The following is a 24,389-nucleotide window of genomic DNA, read 5'->3' as shown; positions in this document are numbered from 1 at the left end:
AGGTCAAATCTCCTCTGATTTAATACTCATCCGTCTCATTGTTAGGGATAGATGTGTCTTTTCTAGATTTGAGAATTGGTACATGACTAATTAAGGACTCGCGCCACATGCCATATGATGGGATATTTCCGCGTCATATGTCTTCATGTGTGTTTTTCCTAGAACACATGCTTAACTTTCCGTTTGTATTGTCTTTCATCCCTGCAGTCCAGTCTGGGCAGCGGCCTGCAGCAGCAGTGCGAGGGTCAGCTCCCCTGGGATCCCCTCGCCGTGTGGCCCCCCTGAGGCTACAGCAAGAACAGCAGGAGAACCTGCAGAGAGAGAAGGAGGAGGCTCAACAGAAAGAGAGAGAAAGGCAAGCAGAGGAGAGAGAAAAGGAAGAGCAAAGGGAAGAGGTGAGTTACTGAGGAAATCTGCAGGCAGCACGACTTGGAGTTTGCTCTCTTCTATTCTGTTGTATTTGATTCTTTGTCACTTAGGTTCAGAGGCTGCAGGGACGCTGTGACAGGCAGGAGAGGCAGCTGAAAGCACTACGAGATGAACTCAGGAAGACTTCTCTGGGTTTAGAAGCCTTCATCATTACCACTCAGCATTATTGCCTCAAGGTAGCGAGCTGGAATGTTACAGTGCATAAACCATAATAACCCCACTAAACCGCCATAACAACAGTGCTGACCTGATCGGCAGCACCTGCTCTGCATAGAATGTACTTGGTCTGAAATGGCCACATACTCCTCGTTGGACAGTACACTCCATCATCATCATCATCATCATCATCATCATCATCATCATCATCATCATCATCATCATCTTCGTTTCTTCCACAGTGCAACCTCTGAATAACAGGAGATCATTTAAAGGTTCACCTGTGATCCTGTATAGATTGACAACATAGTGCCTCAACCTTTTCATTTACTCCAAGCCGGGATGGTGTGACACACACACACACGGTGCACATACAGGTCACATACAGTATTCACAGCATGGTCAATGAGCAGCACGATGAGCAAGAGTGATGGTGACTGTGGAGAGGGTCTACCAGAGTTCAGTGTGTCACCGAGCTGGTTTCATCCAGCTGATGGTGTCTGATGGAATGATTTAGCCTCGGCGGTGCTGCAGCTGTAATACTGCTGCCAGACTGTCGAGGGACTGTCTGACTTCTTTATGGTCATTGTCTGAGTGCTGCTAGCACTGGCCCACAGTGCAGATATAGAATCCAGGAATGGTGCAAGAGTTGGCCAGACTAAATGGGTTTGAGCTCCCTCTGCTGGCATCAGTCAGTCAACAACATACAGAATACAACTGCATGCATGTTCTTTGTGCTTTGCATGTTTACTGGTATCAGTAAGCGACATCTACGTTAGTATTTTGCTCAGGCAGCTCTGGGAGGTTACATTACAGGATTTTCTGGTTTACTGTCTTTTGTGGTTGACAGATAAACATGAATTCAAATCATAAACCATGACGGAAACCAAAAAAGCAGGTTTTGTTTTTCCGAAATGGTTTTTCTATGGTCTGACTTTAGCACACGACTTTATCAGTTTTCCCCATCAACCTCAGCTGTAGCCTAAACAAACTGTAATGGAAAAAATGATAAACCTGGTAAGCGTTAGGGTAAGCATGTTAGTATAGTGATGATGAGCATGTCAGGTAATGATATGGCCTAACAGAACCTCACAAAGCCTCTAGCATTGCTTTCGGTTGTTTATCCAGCAGTTATCACGTGTTTAATCACTGTGTCACCTTGAATTGTTTAAATGATACTTGGATCCTGCACTGTATCAAAATGATGTTCATTTCCAATTTTCAGAATAAAACTACAGAAGAAAATCAAAGACAGCTGTCCTTGGAAATGCAAAAGATCAGAGATGAAATGGGTGAGTGCCAATGGAAATTTGATCAAGCAAATTAAATACATAAACAATCAAATAAAAAATATCACACTGGACTTTAACACCACTTACTCTGACCTGTCATTGTATCACTGTAATCATTAACCCTGACTGTGTTGTGTGCACATGATTTTATGACAGTGAGCCATCCAACATATTCCAACTCAAAAAGTGTGTAAAGCTGAAGCAGCTACATGCAATTTAGTAGTTATTCATTAGTTTTATTTGATTTTTTATGTGCTTTTCATATTATTATTGTTATTATTAATCAAGTTATTTAAAAAGGGACCATATACAATATTAATCATAAATGTTGCCATTTGATGTATTGCACCAGAATTAGCTTTAAGCTAATTTCCATCTGCACTCTCTTGGTGGGTCACAATGAAAACATCACAATATTAAAATGTCACAAGACAGCTGGACACGCACACACACACTCTTAAAAGCACACACAGACACATACAGTGACACGTTAATGTGTCTTCAGTGAAAGCCTATTTATTCTGTGATTTAATCTTTTTTTTGTTTATTTGAAACACATTCAACATGAAGTAAATGCTGTCATTGACTTCCAAATAGAAATGCTGGCTTTAAATTTTCTACATGGCACAAACTTTGAATTATCCGCATTGTCTAACAAGATAATATCGTACGATGCAATCTACTCCATACACAGCATCTAATTCAGTGCGTTGGGAGAGACTCCAGCGGGAAAAAACAGCACTTGAGGTGGCGTTTGAGCGAGAACTACAAGAGCTCCAGCTGCAGCAGGAGACTGAGCTGGCTGCCGTGGAGGAAGGACTTCGGAAGTGTCACTCAGCAGAGACAGAGCACCTAAAGGCAGAGCACCAGTCAGAGATGGAGGAGCTGAGGACTCACCAGCAGGAGCAGGTGAGAGGAAGGCATGATTGGATGAAAGCTGATATCTCATATGTAATGAGATCTGCTGTAAGTCGACTTTATTGTGTATATGAACGTGTTAGGTGGAGGAGATGACAGTTGGCCACCAGGCAGCCATTCAGGAGCTCAGAGACATGCATAACATCACCATGGCAACACTGCATGAGGAGCACGCCCGCACAATGAGAGGTATAATTTTAGGCCTCATTTAGAAAGCACAACATGATGCAGGCAAAGCATCAACTTTCCTTTTTTATGGTGCTTCTTAGATCTGAGGAAAGCTCATGAACAACAGAAGATGCTTCTAGAGGAGGACTTTGAGAAACTCAGACTTTCTCTACAGGTATGATTGCATAAAAAAGATACTTGCTTTTTTCGATTTGTTTTGGTTTACACATAAAAATGATGCAGAGTATGACTTTGCATTTCTGTGTGTGTCCCTGTTCAGGATCAAGTGGATACTCTTACATTTCAAAACCAGAGTCTGAGGGACAAAGCCAAACGCTTTGAGGAGGCTTTGAGGAGGAGTACGGATGAACAGATAGTTGTGAGTGTAAATATATATAATAAATAACCAAAATGGGAACTCAAGCTACAATTCTGAGAATATAAGTGCCATCATTCTAAATCACAGCTATCATTCTCAGTCTTTCTTGCTTTCTTATTGTCTTTTTGTTGCACATGTAGGATGCTTTAGCTCCATATCAGCACATTGAGCAAGACCTGAAGAGCTTGAAAGAGGTCGTGGAAATGAAGAACCAGCAGATACACCAGCAAGAGAAGAAGATCTCGGACCTGGAGAAAGTGGTAGGCTCAAATAAGCCATCATAACACCACCTACTTTACACAAACACACACATGCACCCTGGTCTAGGAACACATGTTTGGCCAGTGTGTCTGGTGAATGAAAGATTGCGCTGTGGTTGTATTGTGCCTTTGAGCAGGCCCAAAAGAATGTGTTCCTCGAGGAGAAGGTCCAGGTTCTGCAGCAGCAGAATGAAGATCTGAAGGCTCGTATTGAAATGAACCTGGCCTTGTCCAGGTAAGACACATCCTGTCATCATCGGTGTCAATAATGCATCATTTACTGTCTATCACTGCTTCATACTTGTAGCTCATGTGGTACACACTGTAGGTAGTTTCAGATAGATGTTTATCCTCATAGCAGACATGTATTTTTAGCTAAACATTCTGAACTCCAGCACAGTATGTAACACTATGTATAGTTTGCTTTGTGCAAACTTTAGCTTCCTCTGTGCTGTTGCCCCTGCAGGCAACTGTCAGAGGATAACGCCAACCTCCAGGAGTCTGTCGAGAAGGAGAGCACTGAGAAGAAGCGACTGAGTCGGAACAACGAGGAGCTGCTGTGGCGTCTCCAGACCAGCCCGCTGATGTCCCCCGCCTCCTCCCCACTGCACCGCTCCTTCTCTACCTCCCCCGTCCCCTCATCCCCGCTTTTCTTCTCCTCACCTGTTGCAGGGTGCGACTCCCCCACTCACTGCCACGGCTGTTCCCAGCAGGCCCAATACTCCTCTCCCTCCCACAGAGCTGCTACTAATCAAAATCTCTCCCCAGGACCGGCCACACCTGCTCACAGGGCAGCGGTTAATCAGAATTTCTCCTCCAACCCAGCCACACCCGCTCACAGGGCAGCGGTTAATCAGAATTCCTCCTCCAACCCAGCCACACCTGCTCACAGGGCAGCGGTTAATCAGAATTCCTCCTCCAACCCAGCCACACCGACACACAGGGCGTCGGCCAGTCGCTGTAACTCAAATTCTTGTCTTAGCTCTTTACAGAGATAAGCTCTTTCTTTATCTGACTAATTGCCCCTTTTTTCTTACATATTTTCTCTCTCCACCTCCCCTTTTGGATGAAGAAATAAGAACATTTGTGGAATTGGACACAGTAAAGTCTGCATCAAAGGAACGCAGTAACACAATGTTGAACTCCCCAAGCATCATGTTAAACACAATTTGATACACAGAAATACAATAACATAACATGAATACTAGGGCACTTCAGAAAGTTCTGGCCTCACCGGGAAAATGTCACAAGAGGAAGATTGTTCCATAGTCTCCATTAACTTCAATGCACTTTGTCCACCAGAGTTCAAGCTTCACGGTCCCTTCACGGAAGAAGGTCACATCCTGAGCCTCCAGATATTCCTCAACAGCATGCATGACATATTCATCGATCTGAAAATGGTGACCATACAAGTTGGATTTTAATTGAGGGAAAAGACAGAAGACAGACGGGGCAGGTCTTGTGAGAAACAACATTTAGCTGCTTCTGCCACCTGTGCTGCGTGGATGAATGCATTGTCCTGGAGCAACAGCACACCAGCTTTCCTCTCCTTTTTTCTTTGATTGCTTCAAACATTTAAGTTTTTGTGAATAGTGATATAAGGCAATATAGTATACAGTTATGCCCCAAAATGGGCGATAGCCTCTTGTTTCTTGGTGAGGCTGACAACTTTTTGAAATACGCTCAGACATACTGTAATGTGAAAATACATAACAGATGACTGCAGCTCAGCTCTTTGTCCCCAGTCCACACTTGTATTAATATAGAGTCTTGAAATGTAGAGTGTATATACTGTATGATAGTGGCACAGACAGTGTTGAAAGGTTAAACCTCCCTTTGCATGGGTAGTCATGAGTCCTGCACAGTACAACAGTGCAGATGGAAAGTAGCACACTCTTGTGAAAAACACAGTCATGTCCTTAGCAGAATAAGCTATGTTTTCTCACTGGGATTAGTTTCTTGCACTCAATTCTGTTTTAATAAATGGATTGCAATTCTAGATTATGAACTGAATCAGCTTTCAAGTGAATATTTTTTTTTCGTTTTGTTTTTCATCTGGAAAAATCCTAAACAAAGCGCCTTATACTCGGTCCTGCCACCTCACCAGCAGAGAACGACCAACGTTTTATTTTTTAAGGACTTTGGATAAAGAATTGGTTTGTTAGTTAAAGTATTAGTCAAAAGTTTTCTAATTAGTTCCGTGCTGATAGTTTTACTTGTGTGGGACAGCCCTCCTTGGAACCCCAGCCATTTAACCTGCAAAATACAAAGACCTTGATGTTCAAAGTGTTTTGTTTTGTTTTTTTTAAATAAAAGAAACCTTGCCAGGTCTTCCGACAGTGTCTCACCACATGAGCTACTTTTCACTTTTGGGATCCCTCAGGTCAACTTGCAAAAACTATGTCTGCCATTTTGTATTTACCTCAGTGGGAATGTGCAGCCTGTTGTGTTCCGTAGCTCAACAGCAAACAACAACAAAATCACACAGCTACCAGGGAGCTCAAAGCTAAGGGGGAAACCTAGCACAGGAATCACTGTTCTAAATGTTGTGAATTTCTTTATGATGCGATGTTTCTATCTAATTTATTTGTTACATGTATTTTGCTACTTAAGCAAGCATGTACTGTGAAAGTCTTCCAGTTTTATTGTGAAACTTTATTATTGCTGTGATCTATTTATTAAGCTTGAGGTGTGGAGGAAATAAATGATGTTCGTAACTTTGAAAAATACCACTTATGGGACACAAGTGGAATTGTGATGTGATGTGCCCAAGGAGAAAGCAGATAAGCTGCAGATTATTTGACTTGTCGTCCTCACACATACAGCTGTATGCAAAACATCTAACACCCCTGGGCAAATTGTATGTTTTACTGAAGTTAGAAGGTGTAAAAACAACCCTTCGAGCAAATATTAGGCTGTCTTCAAATGTCAGTAGGTCTTAATTGGCTCATTAGTATTCGTAAGATGAGCCGAGAATGAATGCAGTTTACACATGGATGCACAGATTTTTGCATACACCTGTACATAGATAGTGTTCAGGAGACTGTCTTATGATATATATGTCTATAAGCTATGTAGGTTTTAAAAAAAAAAAAAACAAGTTAATCCTCTGTTTACCTCTTTGTGATGTATTAGATTAGTGTAGACCTTTCTGAACCTGTGTTAACCTCTTCATAACCTCCTCTGATGATTCTGGTGTATTTATGTGAATAACACTTTTTTAATTCTTTCATCATTATGTTCTAAACTTTGCAAACTGCACTGAATTGTCAGTGCTCACAAATATATCGTTCAGGGAATTGTTTTCTAAATTTAGATTAGAAATGCTTTCAGTTTTCTTTTGTATAGCTTCTCAGCAGAACATTATACACTCTCAAGATATTTCCCGAGATACTTTTTCCACATATATAAGATACACTAGAGAAATCAACCAGTGGTTTATAAAAATGAGAACTATTTTATTGCATACAGTATGTTATATCTGCCTCCTGTACTGTACTCTACTCTACTGACTAACTTACCCTCAGGGTCTTAATCTTTCATCTGGCTTTGAGCAAGTCACCGCTGAAAACTACAGTTAAAAACAATGTAATCTCAGTGATTTACTGACACACAAACGAAGCTACAGCTATTCAGACTATTAAAATGAGCTGCTGTAAATAGACAAGTCCAGAGAGAAAGGATGAGAGTAAGTCTGTGTTACATTGCAAATGGGAGCATGAGTTAGCGGCAGAAAACTAATGTAATATTGTTAATAGTTAAATAGATGCATGAGGGGGCGGGCTGGGTGTGGGGCTTCATTACTGAGGTCTGGCACAGATTTTAGAAATTTCTTACAGCGCCCATTGTTACATCTTCTGTTCAGTTGCTGATGAAAATGTAACCTTTTTACCAGCATATAAAGGATGTTGTTTCTGAGTTACCAGTTTTTCAGACTTTTCAGTAGATCTGTAATTGCTATACCAGCACTTTTGACGGTCTTGATAAAAGTTTAAAAAAAAAAAAAGAAGTGATTGTTTTCATGGATTTTTGAGATTTTTTTGTATGATGCGAACACAGGGTTAAATGCTCTTAAACAGAAGAATGTCAGGTGCAGCATAGGATTTGAGAAATGCATCTCAATTGTCACTGATTTTGTACCTACGCCAATGATTTTGAGAATGTCTTTGCATAACGATCAATTGTAAGAATATACCAGTCAGAAAGTCACTGTGTTTTCAGACGTTTAGGATTACATGACCCATGTCATTGAATGATTCTTTAGGGTCCCTCCTAAAGGTCACTTCAGCTGCAACAAACCACAGTCTAAGGATGCAACAAAAGTATTGTTTACAAATGACAGCGTAAAGTTACCAATTTTCAACTCAAATGAATATTTCACGTTTGAATGGACTATGATTTCTAAACAATGAACTGGTATTGTATTGACCCTTCAATGTGTCCTGTGGACATTTGTGTCTCACTATGCGCTGAATGTCAAAAATGTAATGACTGCATTTTATACAAGTCAGTCCTTTGATTTTGTTTAATATAGAAGGACCTCTTGCCAGACCGCGATGTAGCAGCTATTTAATATGTAGCACTTGGTCGAGCCTCCCCACAAAACTAAACATGAGTAATGTATTTCATTCATTAGGGAGTAAAACGTCCACGTTGATATTTAAATGCTATTGTAGCAAACGTTTCCATGGCTTGTCAACTTTCAGCATTACAATTTGAATTTGTGGAGGTAAGCTATACAATTACTCCTTTCGGATTTTGGTCCAGAGACAAAGTTCACTGAATTTTGTTGGTTCTGGCACTGATTGTACGTTTGAATGTAAATACATTTACAACATGAGTTGTGTCTTAGTGCACCAACAGAGTAATAGAAGCATGTTTTTTTTTCTTGTCTTCGCTGTTTCTCGCTCTCCCTTTTCTCTTCTTTTACCTCTCTGCATTCGTGATGGTCAAGATGTAACTGTAGCGTAGGAGACCTAGAAGACGAGGAATGAATAGTTCATCAATGTAATGTACACACAGTATGTTGATGCTCTTATCTGTACTTTTTGGGGAGAACACACTATTAAAATATTTAAGAAAACTTAAGAAAGTCTTCATGTTTTAACTAAGGACAATTCTTGCTTTCCAGTTAAGTGTATTCAAATCCATGAAAATAATTAATGTCTCCACTGATCCCTTTGCCACTTGCTGCAGCTTGAGCACACCAGCTCACCTACAACTCTGCTCTAACAGTACAGTAATACTACAGTCAAGTTGCTATATTGTAGTAATTCAGCCATACATGTTCAATCCAGAAATTGATACTGAAGAAAAATATGAAGATGCCCACCCTGCAAGTTATGTTAACATGTCGACATATCAACAAGGTAAAAAAAAAAAAAAAAAAAAAATAGATATATAGATTCTTTTTTTTACGGGAAATGGTCTTTAACCACAGGCTTGCATAGTCAGGACAGGCTATGAGTAAAAGTTTCACTGTATTTAAATAGTTTTAACAGGTTTAGAGTTTGCTGATATTGACATTTTTGACATTACATTTTCTTTGTTCAGCCTGCTGTCTTTCTTTCTTACATTAGAAGAACACTCAGCTTTAAGACGCCACAAAAAAATCATTCCAAAAAGTACTATTTGCATAAATTTGACTGTTTTCAGTTCCATGTATTTCCTTAAATTTCTTCTTTTCATGTATAAACACAGTCATCCTTTTGTTACTGGGTATTCTTGTTTCCAAATGTGACCTGAAGCCCAGCGAACACAAACACCAATCTGCAAAATGACTGATATAGACTTTATTTAAAGTACATGGGGATAATAGGAATTCATGAACCAAAAAGCAACAGAGCATCTGCAAGTTGTATTACAGAAAATAAAACTAAAGATTTTCAATATTTTACAAAAATGTATCAAAACACGTGGCCGGTCAGTATTGCACTGTAGAACATTATGAACGATGTACAATTCATTTTCAAATTTTAAAACAATTTCATTTATACATAGCAACTACTCTGAATCTAAATCACAATGGGTAGTGAGCCTGGCCTCATCGCAGCTTGACTGTATAAACCAAAAAGCTGTCTTTTGTAATCACTTGTAGAGCCATGCAGTGTCAGCATTATTTGCACCCTGAAAACAGGCACAGAAATATGATCCAATCCCATTCGACTCATTTTTTATGAAAATCAGTACACAGAGCTAGCGCTGAGCCTGACACCTCACTTCCGCATGAAGTGAGACAACACGTCCATGGGCAGAGGGAAGATGATGGTGGAGTTCTTCTCTGCCGCGATGGTGTTGAGGGTCTGCAGGTAACGAAGCTGCAGGGCTGACGGAGACTCTGCAATCACTAGGGACGCCTCCTTCAGGGCACGTGATGCATTCATCTCACCCTCTGCTGCAATCACCTATGGATCCAGAGAGAAAAATATGAGGAGAGCCTAAATTTAACTTCAAGTTATCTTTAAATAATTATTCAGCACTTGAATGTGCACATTGTGTTTATGAAATCATGCTTGTATAATACTGTATGCATCTGCTATTTTACATGTCCTGACCTTAGCTCTGGCCTCTCGTGCAGCCTCGGCTTCAGCAGCCATGGCTCTCTGCAGCTGATGTGGCAGCTTCACGTCCTTAATCTCCACGCGCTCCACCTTGATGCCCCAGTGGTCTGTGGCTTCATCCAGGTTACTCTGGAAAAGACAGGAAGAGAAAGGGCTCATACCTGTAGCTCTTTATTTATTGGCACTAGAGAGTCTCAAAAGAGATCCCACTGATGTAGAATAGGTCTCTTTGTTAAAAATAAAATGAATCACACTATCCGGTCAAAAGCAATTAGCTAAAAAGGGAATTCTAGCTTCTCAAAAAAATCTCTTGAGACCAACATCACAGCTTACTAACAGCCTCACACGTCAAATCCACTTTACCATAGGAAGGCGCTGAAATTTATTTTGGGTTTGATCCCTGCTTGTGCATTTAGGTGTGTGATATGTGCTAGTTTCAAAGGCTTGCCGACTTTAAACGGGCTTCAGATTTTGTACCTGCATGCTGTGAGCAATGCCCTCACGGTCAGACAGAACCTCAGCAAGGTTCTTAGTTCCCAGGACATTTCGGAGGGTGGTTTGTGCCAGCAGACGGGTGGAAAAGTCAGCATTAGACACGTTGGCCACAGACGCGATGGGGTCACTGACCCGGAAGTACACCACACCGTCCACACTAATTGTTACTGAATCCTTGGTCAGGATCTAGAGTAGAAATACATGTCAGTTCATGTGCGTGTCCACTCATTTTTAAGTGAAATATTTTTTAAGGCTGCAAAGGAGCATTTCTCTGTTTTTTGGGGTTTTTTTTGGGTGTTTGTTCTACCTCTTGTGGTGGGATATCAAAGGAAACTGTTCGCAGATCCACTTTCACAAAGGAATCAGTACATGGCAAAATGAAGAAGATTCCTATGGACAAAAAAAGAAAAATATGTTGCTCTTTAATGTTGTTTTATCAGCTGGTCCACAATTTTTTTAAAAAGTTGGTGGGTGTTGTTCCTACCTGGTCCTTTAGGTCTCCTGTCTGTTATGCGGCCCAGTCTGAAGATGACAGCACGCTCGTACTCCTGAACTATCTGCAATACCACAAAGACATTCAGTTCACATTCACATTTGCAGTAAAGGAAATAGTGGTTTCTGCTCTTCAGCCCACTGTGAGGCTTCCTGAGCTGACTTACCCTGAAACAAAACCAGATTGTAAGGGGGAAGAGGAGAACAACGAACATGCCAGAGAGTATGACAATGGTCCAACCAACGCATCCTAATGCCCCCGTTCGTTCAGCTAAAGAGAAAGACAAAACAGTGGTGTGTTTGTTATACTGTCAACCCCATAACAAAATGTGAAATGGAGAAGAATTACTAAAATCTGATTCCTCGGGGCATATTGAGTAGAAATATGAAAATCAGCCATAAAGTTTCAGACAGATGCTTTTTAGAAACTAGTTTGAAATTATTTTGGAGCACTTTGGAAGTGGAGGTGTTGCTTTTAGGCTCTCTGTATCTACAACACAGCAGACCGCGAGCAGCTTTCAGCTCTTAACTGACCATTAGTCAAACACACAATACAAAAGCGGCGCAGCAGCTAATTTTAAATGCCGCAGGTGGAATTAATATTGTCCTTGAGATCATAATGGACGCTGATAAAAGCACTAGCAGTTTACGCACAGATCAGCTTTCTGTTTACGCACAGAAACTCTCCTGTATACAGTGCAAACAGCGAAATGTTTACTCGTACAATAAGGAGAGTCTGTGTGTCATACTCATTCACCAGCTTCTATGACTCTACCCCTGCATGTTTTGCAATAAAGCCATCATACATTGACATCTGACTTCATGGTTGTCACTTGAGCAGCACGCAGAATTATACAATGAGAGGACTAAAACTATATTTTGATGTAAAGCCTCAATTTCATGGTCTTTATATTGCTTCTGCTGTCATTTCCTTTGCCCTGGGAATAGTAAAAAAAAAAAAAAAAAAACACGTTCTGTCTTTCTAGGTCAAACCACAGGAAATTTATTCAACAACAGGAAACAGCCTTCTGTTTTTGACCTAAATTAAGTTTCGCTACTGAACTATTATTCCACATTATAAATATTTGCAAGTTCACCTCCACAGTTTCATATTATCTATGAAAGATAATGAGAAAGGTCACTAAAATGCTGATTAAGCATCACTGCAGTAGAATTATAGTTTACACTATTCACGGTAAAGTCACTAACTGTGTACTAAATTCATGTTTTATAGATTAGTGCTTTATCACACAGCTATCTTTGTTACATTATTAAGTCCAACAGGTTGGTGATAATCCAAGACATAAAGAAATAAGCTCTGATATGGAAAGAATCCCTTATCAACAACCACATTTGGACACATTTACATACACCTGAGCCGAAACTAAGTGTGTCACAGGACAGCTTTCCCTTCTCACCGAAGTAACAGACATGTACACAGACACACCACCTTACAATCTTTAATTGCAATAGCAACGCCTGTTAGTTTCTATCCCTGTTCGTCCTGTTCGTCCTGTTCGTCCTGTTCAGTCTTTGTTTCCCCCACACATCACTGAGGTGTAGCACTCCCCTCCCTGGCTCATCATAGGGAATTCTAATAAAGAAGGTCTGCTTAGCTTTCAGGGAGGGCTGGTGATGGTCACACACATGCACTAAATATTAAAATATTTGGCTGCAAGACTAAAATATGCATCAATCTCATATAATGTTGACTCCCCTTTTGTGGAGTTAAACAATGAGAACAAATGCAGACAAAAAAAAAAAAAAAAAAAAAAAAAAGACATGTACACAGACACACAAACACTCACAGTCACATGCTTTTGGGACCATTTATGTCTGTGACATGTGATTTCTGTCTCTATGACGATGGAGATACACTAAGCCCTAACCACTAGGGCTGCTTTCCACCTTCACAGGTAAGCTCCGGTCTATAGAAAATACATAAAGCACTCCTGCTAACAAAACAGACAATATAATAGCAGTGTACATTTAACATGGAGGTCATGGTTAGGGAATAGTAAACAACACCTTTGTTGATCTTAGCTTTTTAACCAAGTCTGTTTTAGTAATAGTAATAAACAACCAGTTATGTAACATTAAAACTCAGTTAAAACAAAATAATAATAAATTGAGGTTAACTTACAAACGAGGTCTTCATTGCTCCTTCCTCTTCTCTTCTGACTTTCCATATGGCCCTCCATTTCCATTAACTGCTTAAAACTGAGAGTGGTGGTAGGAGTCAGTTAGCGGAAGTGCAACTAATCAAGAGGAGGTGATCCAGCCTTTTAAAGTGGCCATGCTGCAATAAAATGTGGCTAAAGGTGTAGGTGTGGCTCTGACTCTGGGTTGATCATCTACAAAGTACAATTTTCGTGATGATGGTCAATGGATAATCTCAGAGGTTTTGCAATGCCATGTTTTAGGTGTGACGCACAGGGAAACTAAATCTTGCTTGGCTGCCAATAAATAAAATAAGTAATTGAAATACTTAAAATATACATTGTGTAATGAGGGATAATATTGAATATATTCTATTGTCCATTTGAGACTTGGCATATTGAGTCTGGCCAGTCCCAATTCAGTTGAACATCTTAAAATATTTTCTGATGGCGTTTCTCTCCTGTACAATTGGTGTTAATTCTTTTAATCCAGTCCCTACTACAAAAAGGAACTCTTTATGGTGAATGCAGAAATGCTTTGCACTACCCCTTTAAGAGCGAAAAGGTGAAAGAAAACCACATAAAAAAAGGAAGTATGGAAATTCCCCATTTCAGACATGTTCATGTTGGTAGTATGAACAAAAGGCTGAATAAACTGTAAACACATATGCATGTAAATGGGGAAATAATTCTATCTGCAATGTACTTAATGTAAATGTAAATGCAAATTCATCAAGTTCAAGCATTTCTTAGACTGTAGGATCAAAATATCAAAATTATCTACTGAAGAAAAAGACAAATTCTTACAAAAAGCAAAACTATGTAAAATCAGATGACAATGAAATGTGGCATGACATTAAATTGATATTTTAGTTACATGTTTTTTTGCATGTAAAATGCTCGAAGATTGCAGGTTTGGTTATGCCAGTGCATGAATGGAAAATTACTGAAAATGGAAAAAGTGACGGCGAGAACTAGATTTTGAAGCCTCATTACTCACTGGCACATGACTGAGCACTTGCGTGTTGAGCAATAATATGGATGACTTGATAAGCACTGTATTAAGTGCTAAATGGACTGTAAAGATGCTGTAAAAGTCTTCACACTGAGGGTTGGACAAATTTTCACATAGTTGTCTCTTTGGCCATAAACCATTGTTTTAATAATCATAACAATACTACTACTAATATGTATTTTAAATCACACTGTGGTGTCCATATGCATGTCAATTTGCCCCAACAATCCACTCCTTTTATAACAAAGCACTTGTGTTTTTTAGACTCTGTTCTGTAATTTATGCATCTATTTTTTTCCATTTAAAAGCAACATCTGACCATAACTATGAGATCTGCACATCTAGCTGTGTTTGTAGTTCTGTAATATTTATTTTCCATTAAATAAAGCCATCCAAAAAAATTATCAGCTCCAGTAATTTTATTTAGCGAGTGCCCGATAGTCGTGGCATCACATAGACTACAGATACAATAACAGCTACAGCAACCAGCAGCTAACTGTCAAATAAAAAAACTAAAGAAAAAAATGGTGCAAGTACAAAAATGGCAAAACAAAAACAACACAATGCAACAAACTAAATGTCTATTACTTTCAAATAATAAAGTAACTGTTTGCGACTTAACCTCTGTAGGACAGATTACTACAGAGATGTACAGCAAATGAAGTAGAAGTACAGTTTCACTCAGTATGTGAAGAATAACATAAAAATAGTCATATAAGTCCACAAATTAATCCAACAAAGCTTCATGTAGTCGGAAAACATCTGTGTACAGTATGTCTCGTCAAATGCTGCAGTCACAGTACTAGCTGTGTCACGTTTGTCAAAAGAACTTTGTAAACATAAAAAAAAGGTGAATCACAGTTAATTGCTGACAGCGACAAATATTTTTAAAAAAGAAAAGAAACATGAGTAGAGCTGCCAAATGCAAGTTTTTGTGTACAACACTCTCACCCTTGACACAGGTGATAAAAATATTTATGGTAAGCCGACTTCAAAATGTGACATACAATGTAAGTCAGTGAAGACGTTCATGTCACAATTCTTAGATTCAAGTCAACCAGTTCGTAACATTTCCTTTCCTCTGAGATCGGACATGAAATACTACATCGGGATACTGTCAATTCATTACATGTATCATGTAGATTTGTTAAATTTTCTATAATTCATTGATTAAAAACAGGGAAGTAGGGCTAACATTAAAACCAGTCACAGTCTACATGTGGAACCTAACAACTTCGACAACTGATATTTACAACTGTCCAACTGTGAATATTACAAATATGCCTTCTCCCCCTCAAATACTTTCACTTGTTTCCAAAGTAGTGTTGTTTGCATTATGAAATTAACCTTGCTGTAACATACATAGTAATGAAACTCTCCAATATTTTGTCCTGTGCTCCTCAGGGTGCAAGGCCAAAAATAAAAAGCCTCATCAGCTGAGGCGTAGGTCAGGGTGAACTGCAGAGATGAACATGTAAGTCTACTTCCTGTTTGCAAATGTACAGCGGGTTTCACTGCCAACCCAACTGGGGGTGCAGGCCTGGCTGGAGGGGGAAGGGGTTTCCTGGACCTGGAGGGTAGTTGGTGAAACTGTTGGGTTGAGGAGGAAAGCTCTCCAAGGCAGATGTAGGATGAGCCTGCAATGAGAAACAGAAACATTTTGGTAGCAGTGGGGCTTTAACAAGCTATGCCTTTCAACTATTGTGACCAAAGAACAGTGTGTGTGTCTACCTGCAGCAGGGCAGACTGCATGGTTGGATTGTGGAGGCCACCAAGGGCTGCAGGGGAGGCAGAGGGAGAGAAACCCGGTACTCCAGGGAAAGACAGCAAGCCCGGGAAGCCACTACTTCCTGGAGGTTGAAGTCCGCTGCTCAAACTGGAACATGCGCAACAACCACCGTCAGATAAAGAAACTCGTAATGAGTACTAGTTTTGTTGCTCTCTGCACAAACAGTTCAGCCCTACACACATTCACGTTCCCTCTCTAATAAATAACATGATGACAAATTGGTATCACGCTTTTATCTGTTGATTTAATTGTAACAGTTAGCATTCTAGCTAATAAAATAACATGTTATACCTTGTTTTGTTTTTTTATCTGTACAAAGCCTGCGGGATAACTGAGCAGTAGAGCAGCAACCACTGGAGACTCCAGGAAGTTAATCTTACATGCATCTTATCAATATACATTATAATTTACCAATATTTGTGCTTATATTGAATTAGAAGATCGGAGTTAATATTATATCATAGCAATTGAAAAATATTTAATCTTAAGTAATGTATTTTTTCTGGATACATTTTTTCTTTATTCATTCTAACTATACTACGTTGTTTGCTAACTTGCTGGCTGCTTCAATAGCTGTTACAATAAAGAGCACCACCTGGCCCTAGAGTGCATGACATGTCAACAAAGGTGAGGCTTGTGCTTGTGGCACATTGTCACCGACAAGACAACAGAACCAACTCTGGCTTGCAGTAATTACCCCATACAGATGGTAAAGCTTTCTTTGAGACAACATAAACCAAAGTCTATGGCTGACACAAGATTTGATAAGACAAGTGGACTTTGAACTTTGTAGGTCCTGTGTGTCACGTATCACATAAAACTTAGTATGGAAAAACTGATTGACATGATTTATGATGCCCTTTTTTCAGCCTCTGTACAAGCAAGTGGAAATCCTCGTCATATGTTCCATATTACATAGTGAAAATTTTGACCACTGTCGACTGTACTCAGGCATTACCATGAGAGAGAGACAATATAAGACTACTGTACTGGCTAGCAAGATTGGTATTCAAACCATTATGAGATCATCCCTAGGGTCTTCTCAGATTATGACAAAGTTTATCTATACTGGTCAGTAAAAATGCAAAGAAGTTAACATACCCAGGCTGGAAATTGGAGCTGAAGGCAGATGCAAAACCTGGTAAAACTGGTGATGATGATGGAACCCCAACTGCTGCTGCTGCCGCTGCTGCCTGCAGTGGTGCCACTGATGCCACTGAAGATGGAGTGGCCCCTGGTAGTCCCATGAATGACGGCAGAACAGGACTCCCAGCACCATGCCCCCCTGACACACCCAGTCCAGGGAAGGTAGTGGGGTTAGGCCCAGGCGGTAGGCCTGGGAATATAGAGGGGGCAGAAGTAAGGCCTAGACCAAAAGGAGAGGCTGCACTTTGGGCTGCACTGGGAGCCAAGCCTGGGTAGATGGACGTTGATGGGTGGCTGGAAATGTTGGAAGTTGGAGGTAGTGTGGGCATGGATGAAGGGATGGTGGAAGGAGGAAGAGAGGGAAAAGGCGACAGGCCAGGATAATGAGAGGGTGCTGGGCTAGAAGACAGTGCTTGGAGCCCGGTGATAGCAACAGGACTAGGGAGAGAGACTTGAGGAGAACCTGATGGATGTGACAGACCCAAGGAACGCACCAGGGCGGCCTGTGCAGAACCTGGCGCCACCAGTGAGCTAACCGATGGCGTGCCAGAGCGAGAGGTTCCCTTAAAAGCAGAGGGCACAGGGCTGTTACTACCACTGCCACCCCCCGCATGTCTGTTAAGAGCTCCAGCCATCACAGCCTGAGCTTGTGCATGATGAACAGGGGAAGGTTTGGGACTGGGGCCTGGGGTGGAACAGCTCGGAATTACTGGAGTGGAAGATCCAGGAGTGAGAGATGATGGTCCAGAGGGTGTGTAACTTCGGATCACTGACCCAGGCAGGTTACCTGTTTGTGGGTGAATGCCAGGGAACGTGGGTCCTGAATGGTGGTCATTGGACTGGGAATAAACCTTCGGTTGAGTAGAACCAATGGAGTTCATCTGAGACAGGGAGTCTGGGCCGCTGCGGGAGGTGGCAGGGGTGCCTGGTCGAGAAACACCATGGAAGGGAGAAGAGAAGGGCCCACTGCCTGGGACTGGAGTTCCACACGGGGTGCCTGACGGGGTGTGGGCTTTAATGACAGATGAGGGTGTAGGTGTAGCATGCCCACTGGGGGTCTGTGGTCCTGCTTTGATTACCGATGGGGAGGGAGCAGGGGAAGGAGAGGGGGCATTGGGGTTGTGAGAGGGCACCATTCCGGGGAAAACTGGAGTGATAGGGGTTGTGGGAGGTGGCTGAGCAGGAGAAGCCTGGGGTGGGACAGGGGTAGAAGGTGTGGAGCCATGAGGAATGAGGAGGGGGCCGCTGTTGACTCCAGGTGTGGTGTTTTGCGGATTGCCTGGTTTGGTATAACCTGGAAATTAAAGGAGATCAGAGTTGGCAAAAAGGTAATCTAAAATGACGACTACTATTATCTGACATGATGTTGAATTAACTATGAAAATTAACTGCATATCAACAAAACATAATATTATATTAAATGACAGATTTTTGTATATTTCTCATCAGTAATATGATTGTTAAAAACAGATTTCATATCAAGACATAGGCAGAACAGGTTAAAGCCCACAAATGATTGTGAAAAAGCCAATCCACTCACATAGATAAATGAAGAGAAGAAACAGAGCAAGAAAGAATAGCCAGAGTATCCCTACGTGCAACTGATTACATGTAAATTCAAAAGAATTTTCAACATTAAAATATGTCTTCTTCTTACCTTTGGGGAAATGATAACCTAACTCATTAGATTTGGCAACTTCAGATTAACTTTCATCACATCTTAAAACATTCCCATCCGGACATCTGGCTTTGGACTTTTGCCAATTTAATAAAACTAGAGTCTTTGTCCTTTTAACCAGAAATCTCCCCAAAGGCCATAAAAGATGTATTTCAATTGTGAAAACTGCTAAGACACTGTGTTGAAAAAATAAGTTATCCCAAGCGATGCATGTTAAATGCCAGCACAAAGCATGATTCCAGAAAGAAAAAAAGATTGTTGACATTAGTTTGAAAGTATTCCTGTCCAGGCAACCCAAACTCCATCCTCACAAATCACCAAAAACATACTTCTACACCGACTGACCAGAAAACAGAAATACCTGCAAGATGCACCGTAATAATCAAACCCAAATTGTTTTTAGTGAGACTACTGCTGTACTTATTTGTGTGTTGACTCCTTTCCATGGCAGACTTTTAGGTTGTCATTTGTGGTGGTGTGCTATGACACTGCAGCATATTCTATTTAGTCCACCACACTGAAATAATGCTTTCTATTCTGGCAAAACGGCCTCAAAAATTGCATTAAAGGTCCAAATTAAATCAAGTGGTTGTACTTTTCTGGTCACTTGGTGTGCACGAACAGAAGTAAAAAGCGCATTCTTCACCTGATAAAGACATTAAACTGGAGAGCACAGGTAAAGCAACATGCTGGCAAGTTAGGCAGCAAGCTTCAAGAAGTGTCTATTGGCTCTCGCACGCACGCACTCGCATCCATCGAATCATACCTGCTACTTTGTGGGTGGAGTTGTAGGGGGGAGGGGGCACGCTGGCTGTTATAACCCCTCCCACAGAAACAAGGCCTGCGTTGTTGTACGCACCTGAGTAGCAGTTGCACATATTAACAGTGTCCACCACGCATTCATACACACATGCACACATACAAAAGAATCACAACGCACCCCACTACTAAGTGTACCTCAACCAGTCCCAGAAGACAACAATAAAACACACCTGACAATGTATGTGTACACCGCTCAAAGCAGCATTATTAACTCCTCACTAGTCATTTAAATCACTGACAGGTTGTATACAGTGTCTGAATACTGTACAGGTCAGGTAAAGGTAAGGTGGTGTGTTACTTACTTGGTGCGATGGTGGCATGGGGTCGGCATGGTGGTATAGGGTAAGGAACAGGCCGATGAGGGTTGTAGGATGAAGGAAACTAAAAAAAAAAAAAAAAAGGATAACAGATGACGTTACTGAATAACCCACTAATGTTAACTCAGAATCTGCAAAGCAAACAAAACAGGGTTAAAAGGCAGCTAACACACTGACTGGAAGACAAAGAGATGAAAAATTTGAAAAATAAATCACTGCTTTCCCTGCCAACCAGTGGAGCATTTTAAGGTAGCAGATGGTGCAGCAGTTTTGTTTAGGATGTTTCATAATCTCATCAGTCACCAGAACATTATATTGAAGTAGCTGGAGTGCCGTGCGCAGCGTCCGTGTGTTTTTACTCATGTATTTGTTCTGTATGCGTTTCTATTGTTCTGCTAAGTCCTGTCAGCTGAGCATTCTCACCTATCATTAGCTTACATAACAGTGCATGACAGCTTCATCAGGTGTAAGTAACGCAATAAACCATGCGAGGGCTCCTAACTCTGCCATTAGTATTCTCTGGGGCATCCTAGCTCTTTTACATTACATCTCGGGGTGTGATTTTAGAGCTTACAGGTTTGAATGGTCCTATAATCCGGGAAGCAATTCCTTTCCCCTCCATAGAGGGGTCCTCTTTCTTCTCGGCTTCTTTTTTCACCGGAGGGATACCCTGTAATCAAAAATAGTCAGAGTTATTGTGAGCAGAAAAACATTCCACTATAAATCTTTTGCCACAGTGTATTACAAATAAAATTACAAGACAAAGAATTTAAAATCACCTATTTGAGAGCGAGTCAAGTATTTAATATTCTTTAGTAATTCATGTTTAACTAGATTAGTTTTTATTTAAGCTAATTAGCAAATCTTTTTTTCCAAACTGATAGGTGTTTGCGTACTTCATATCTGTATCAATTTGAACTTGTTAGCTGAACATCTTAAAGAGTTACAGTAACTTCCAGAAAGCAAGTGTTTGCAAATTAATGGATAAAAGCGCTCCCATATCTAATTAGGTCATCTAGTTCATATGGGGTAGTGTTCGTGTATGTATAACGTTTCTACTGGATATCACTGTCGAGTTTTCATGTTTACAAGAACATGACCTTACACCTTGGTTAAATATAACTTTTAAATAAAGTAACAGTGAATATCTATTCACAAATAACCTATGAAGGTGAAACAGGTTAAATCACAAGGACATACAGAACCAAAGACATAACACAATCTACATCTTTATTTCTATTATTAGGTGGTAGTGATTAGCAAATGCATACTTACAGGGAATGTGCCAGTGACCAAGCTGGGTCTGCCTTTAGGGTATGGATTTCCTGGTATCATTCCACAGGAGGAGATCATAGCTACTGGAGCTTTGCAGCCAACCTTACACACCTAATACAACACAAATATTATTGCATGTAACAGCATTAAACTTTTAAAAATAAAAGAAACAAAGATAACGCATTTACACGCGCACCTGTTAGTTAAGATGTGTAACTACTTTGTATCGTTACATTTTTAATTGTATTAATTGCTTGCCTTGTTCATCTCACAAGTTTGTCTTTCAGGGCTTCATGAAAAGCTCTTTTAATACCTAGACACAATATTAGCAAATAAACTAACCTATCCAGAGCACAGACACCACCATGAAGATGAATTTTTAAAGGTGTACCTACCTGTTCCAGTATCCTACGAGCACGCTTCTTCTCAGACAAGTGTATGCGAAACAGATCCTCCACAGGACGATAATTTTGAGCATCTGAAATATTTCTGTATACAAACAGAGAACGAGATTACAATTTTCCGTTTGTTGTTCGAGATATTACAATACAAAATTTGACCAACAGTGTTGAAAAAGTACAGTTAGCGCTTCTTTTAAATTTTACTCACAAAGCTATCAGTTCCAGAACAATCAGCCTGTCCTTTGAGAAGGTGAAACAATTCAGGATGTTTGCAACTTTGGTTGTTGGGATTGCAACCATTTTCTAAAGGGAACAGAGGGGAAAACATATTTAGCTAACACTTTAAAACAGAACAGTATGGGGGCCTAAATCACTAGAACCAGCTGTTACTTACATGCTGCAGAGCTTTAACTGCTTTGATCTGAGGCTCTGCCCATGAGAAGTACTTCAGTATTTCCATCACCTGCAGATGTTCAGGACATTGTTATAGCTTACAACAACACAATAGCTACAATGTTTGAGTACAGAAGTAGCAGAAGAGAACTACGAAATTTTGATAACATCCTCTATTAATAAAAGACACTCTGTAACACAAGCTCTCCTCTTTTAGGTGGAATCATACCTTTATCTCGTGAAAATAATAGCTCTACATAATAAATCTAACAAAAATGTCACAGTTATACCTAATTCCATATGCACGCTAAACTATAACTAACACGTAGTTGCAAAAGTGGTTAATTTTTACTCCTGTTCTGCATGGGCTATTTCAGCATCTGCAATATTAAATAAAGATAAATATAAAGAGACTTTACTGTCATTGTGCTGAAGTACAACGAAATTTGTTTGGAAGAACATGTCACTTAGCAGGAGTGCAAAATGGACCTGCTGTTGCCCATGTCCTCTTCAGGAAGAAAACTCTCTCTATGTATGTGATGACAACAGCTTTATTGGGAATTCGGTTGCACTAGATCTTCAATTCTTCTGCTGCTGGGAGTGCTTAAGACTCTTTAGTTCACTCCAGTCCAACAGTCAGTCCATAGCATAATTTTTGGTGTGCTTTATTCATGACTGACAGACTTAATTGTTAGTAGAAGCAGTTCTGAAAGGCAAACAAACCCCGTGGACTGTGAGGCAGCTGCTCATAATAAATGGGTCACTAGCAGGTAAGGACCCACCTATACAAAGTTGGAGAGCATGACCATTGATTTCTTAGTTGATGCATAGCAGCTTAGTCAAATTCTTAGTGGCTTGTTATACTTTTGTACTTTTTCTTTTGGAGCTGCTGTAACAGTGAACTTTCCCCACTGTGGGATCAATAAAGTTTATCCTTGTCCTTATCTTTATCCTTAAAGCTGAAGTCCATCAAGGTGTGAGGAGGCTTGATGGTTGTCAGAAGCAAATCTCTTCATATCAATACAGTTTTTATTTTCCATCCCCAAATTAATAATAACCATAGAACACAATAAAAATGGATTTTCAGCATATGGGAACCTTACATCCAACAAAGGTTTATTTTATATATATATATATATATATATATATATATATATATATATATATATATATATATATATATATATATATATATATACTGGTTATGAGGTAAGTTATAAAGGAATCTTTTTACCAGGTCCACCATGAGGCATGATTTTTATTTTTACTTTTTTTGTCATGTCACTTAGGAGCTTTATGACAACGGGAAAGAGGTAAACATTGCATAACTGCTGCTGTTCGGCCACTTACCTGCTCACTGGAGAAATATCCATGCACCTGCTCTATGGCTCTGATCCGCTGATCGGTCAGGACGCACTAAAAACACATAATAAAGAGTCAACAAAGCTTGAAGCTGCGACGATTTTAAGTATTAAGTCGGGCAAAAATGTATCTATAAGACGACATTTACCTTTCTTATCTCGTCCAATACGATGTCAAATGATTTCTTATCCATGTTTGTTGACTTAAACAAACGCTTTGACAATGAACAATTACTACACCACGCAATTAGTAAATACACAGTTTATATTACAACAGATGAGGTCATTAAAATAAAATGCATCCGGATGACTTTGAATCTAAATAATCTTCTGACCCCGGTTTCCTGATTTAAATTCCTAATTCATCGGGAGCACGTTTATTTAATGCAATAATCATTTGGAATAAATTATTTAAAAACCGCATGGTGATTACAATCGTTGCACACGCCGTAACTTTTCCGCCCGTGAACAATGACTTCCAAACAAGAGAAGCTGTCTGCAGAGCAGAACCTGTCTGCACCAGATTTATCCGCAGCTAACAACAAGCTAGCTAGCAGGAGCTACCTCAATTCCGAGCACAGCGCAACAAAAGCAAACTAGAAAAGACGAAACCGATATTTGTACCTCCGTTCAATAAAGCTTAATTTAAATCACGTGTTGGTGATATTACAATAAAGACCGAAACAAAAAAATTAAGGAAAATCCCAACATAACGCATTAGGAAAGACACTAGCGACTGACAGCTGGCGCTAACAACGTCACTCCGTGAGGACCCCTCCGAGGCAGCGGGTCAGAAAAAACACATATTGTACCAAGAGCTGTGAAAAAATAACAAAGTTACAGATAGTTGAATCACTACCATCAATTAAAGTAATTAATTTATA

At 40.1% G+C, this 24,389-nt stretch overlaps 3 protein-coding genes across 6 annotated transcripts in view; 1 reads left to right on the top strand and 2 right to left on the bottom strand.

The window, feature by feature from the left end:
• Positions 1-8,694, top strand: part of mtus2a (microtubule associated tumor suppressor candidate 2a) — a 47,225-nt gene extending 38,531 nt beyond the window's left edge. The window contains exons 7-16 of one of the 2 annotated variants that reach the window (XM_023266553.3): positions 208-395; positions 480-605; positions 1,811-1,877; positions 2,572-2,786; positions 2,879-2,984; positions 3,065-3,138; positions 3,244-3,342; positions 3,483-3,602; positions 3,737-3,837; positions 4,069-8,694. In XM_023266553.3, coding sequence (XP_023122321.2) covers positions 208-395; positions 480-605; positions 1,811-1,877; positions 2,572-2,786; positions 2,879-2,984; positions 3,065-3,138; positions 3,244-3,342; positions 3,483-3,602; positions 3,737-3,837; positions 4,069-4,600 — 1,628 coding nt within the window. In that variant the 3' untranslated portion in view covers positions 4,601-8,694. The remainder of the gene's footprint in view (positions 1-207; positions 396-479; positions 606-1,810; positions 1,878-2,571; positions 2,787-2,878; positions 2,985-3,064; positions 3,139-3,243; positions 3,343-3,482; positions 3,603-3,736; positions 3,838-4,068) is intronic. The other variant, XM_023266562.3, reaches the window with a different exon arrangement.
• A 685-nt stretch (positions 8,695-9,379) lies between these two features.
• On the bottom strand, positions 9,380-13,449 carry stoml3b (stomatin (EPB72)-like 3b). Its single transcript, XM_023266541.3, has 7 exons — positions 13,293-13,449; positions 11,317-11,420; positions 11,142-11,214; positions 10,965-11,047; positions 10,640-10,843; positions 10,157-10,291; positions 9,380-10,006 (listed from the first exon to the last, which is right to left on the bottom strand). Exons 1-7 carry the CDS (start codon positions 13,354-13,356, stop codon positions 9,818-9,820), a joined length of 852 nt encoding a protein of 283 aa, XP_023122309.2. The 5' UTR covers positions 13,357-13,449; the 3' UTR covers positions 9,380-9,817.
• A 1,275-nt stretch (positions 13,450-14,724) lies between these two features.
• On the bottom strand, positions 14,725-24,275 carry proser1 (proline and serine rich 1). Of its 3 annotated transcripts, XM_055016983.1 has the most exons (13): positions 23,655-24,275; positions 23,495-23,560; positions 22,146-22,214; positions 21,960-22,054; positions 21,746-21,839; positions 21,351-21,461; positions 20,650-20,745; positions 20,061-20,139; positions 19,703-19,795; positions 18,046-18,552; positions 17,214-17,448; positions 16,055-16,199; positions 14,725-15,960 (listed from the first exon to the last, which is right to left on the bottom strand). In XM_055016983.1, the coding sequence occupies exons 1-13, from the start codon at positions 23,697-23,699 to the stop codon at positions 15,835-15,837; spliced, it is 1,761 nt and encodes a 586-aa protein (XP_054872958.1). In that variant the 5' UTR covers positions 23,700-24,275; the 3' UTR covers positions 14,725-15,834. The 3 variants fall into 3 exon arrangements, with proteins under 3 accessions (XP_054872958.1, XP_023122111.1, XP_023122119.1); XM_023266343.3 differs by having other exon boundaries at positions 17,214-18,552; XM_023266351.3 differs by lacking the exon at positions 19,703-19,795 and having other exon boundaries at positions 17,214-18,552.
• Between the last annotated feature and the right edge of the window lie 114 nt (positions 24,276-24,389).

Source organism: Amphiprion ocellaris, chromosome 14 (assembly GCF_022539595.1).
Source record: "Amphiprion ocellaris isolate individual 3 ecotype Okinawa chromosome 14, ASM2253959v1, whole genome shotgun sequence".
NCBI lineage: Eukaryota > Metazoa > Chordata > Actinopteri > Pomacentridae > Amphiprion > Amphiprion ocellaris.
The sequence above is the reverse complement of the archived record's forward strand: the minus strand, read 5'-3'. Positions and strand labels throughout refer to the sequence as shown.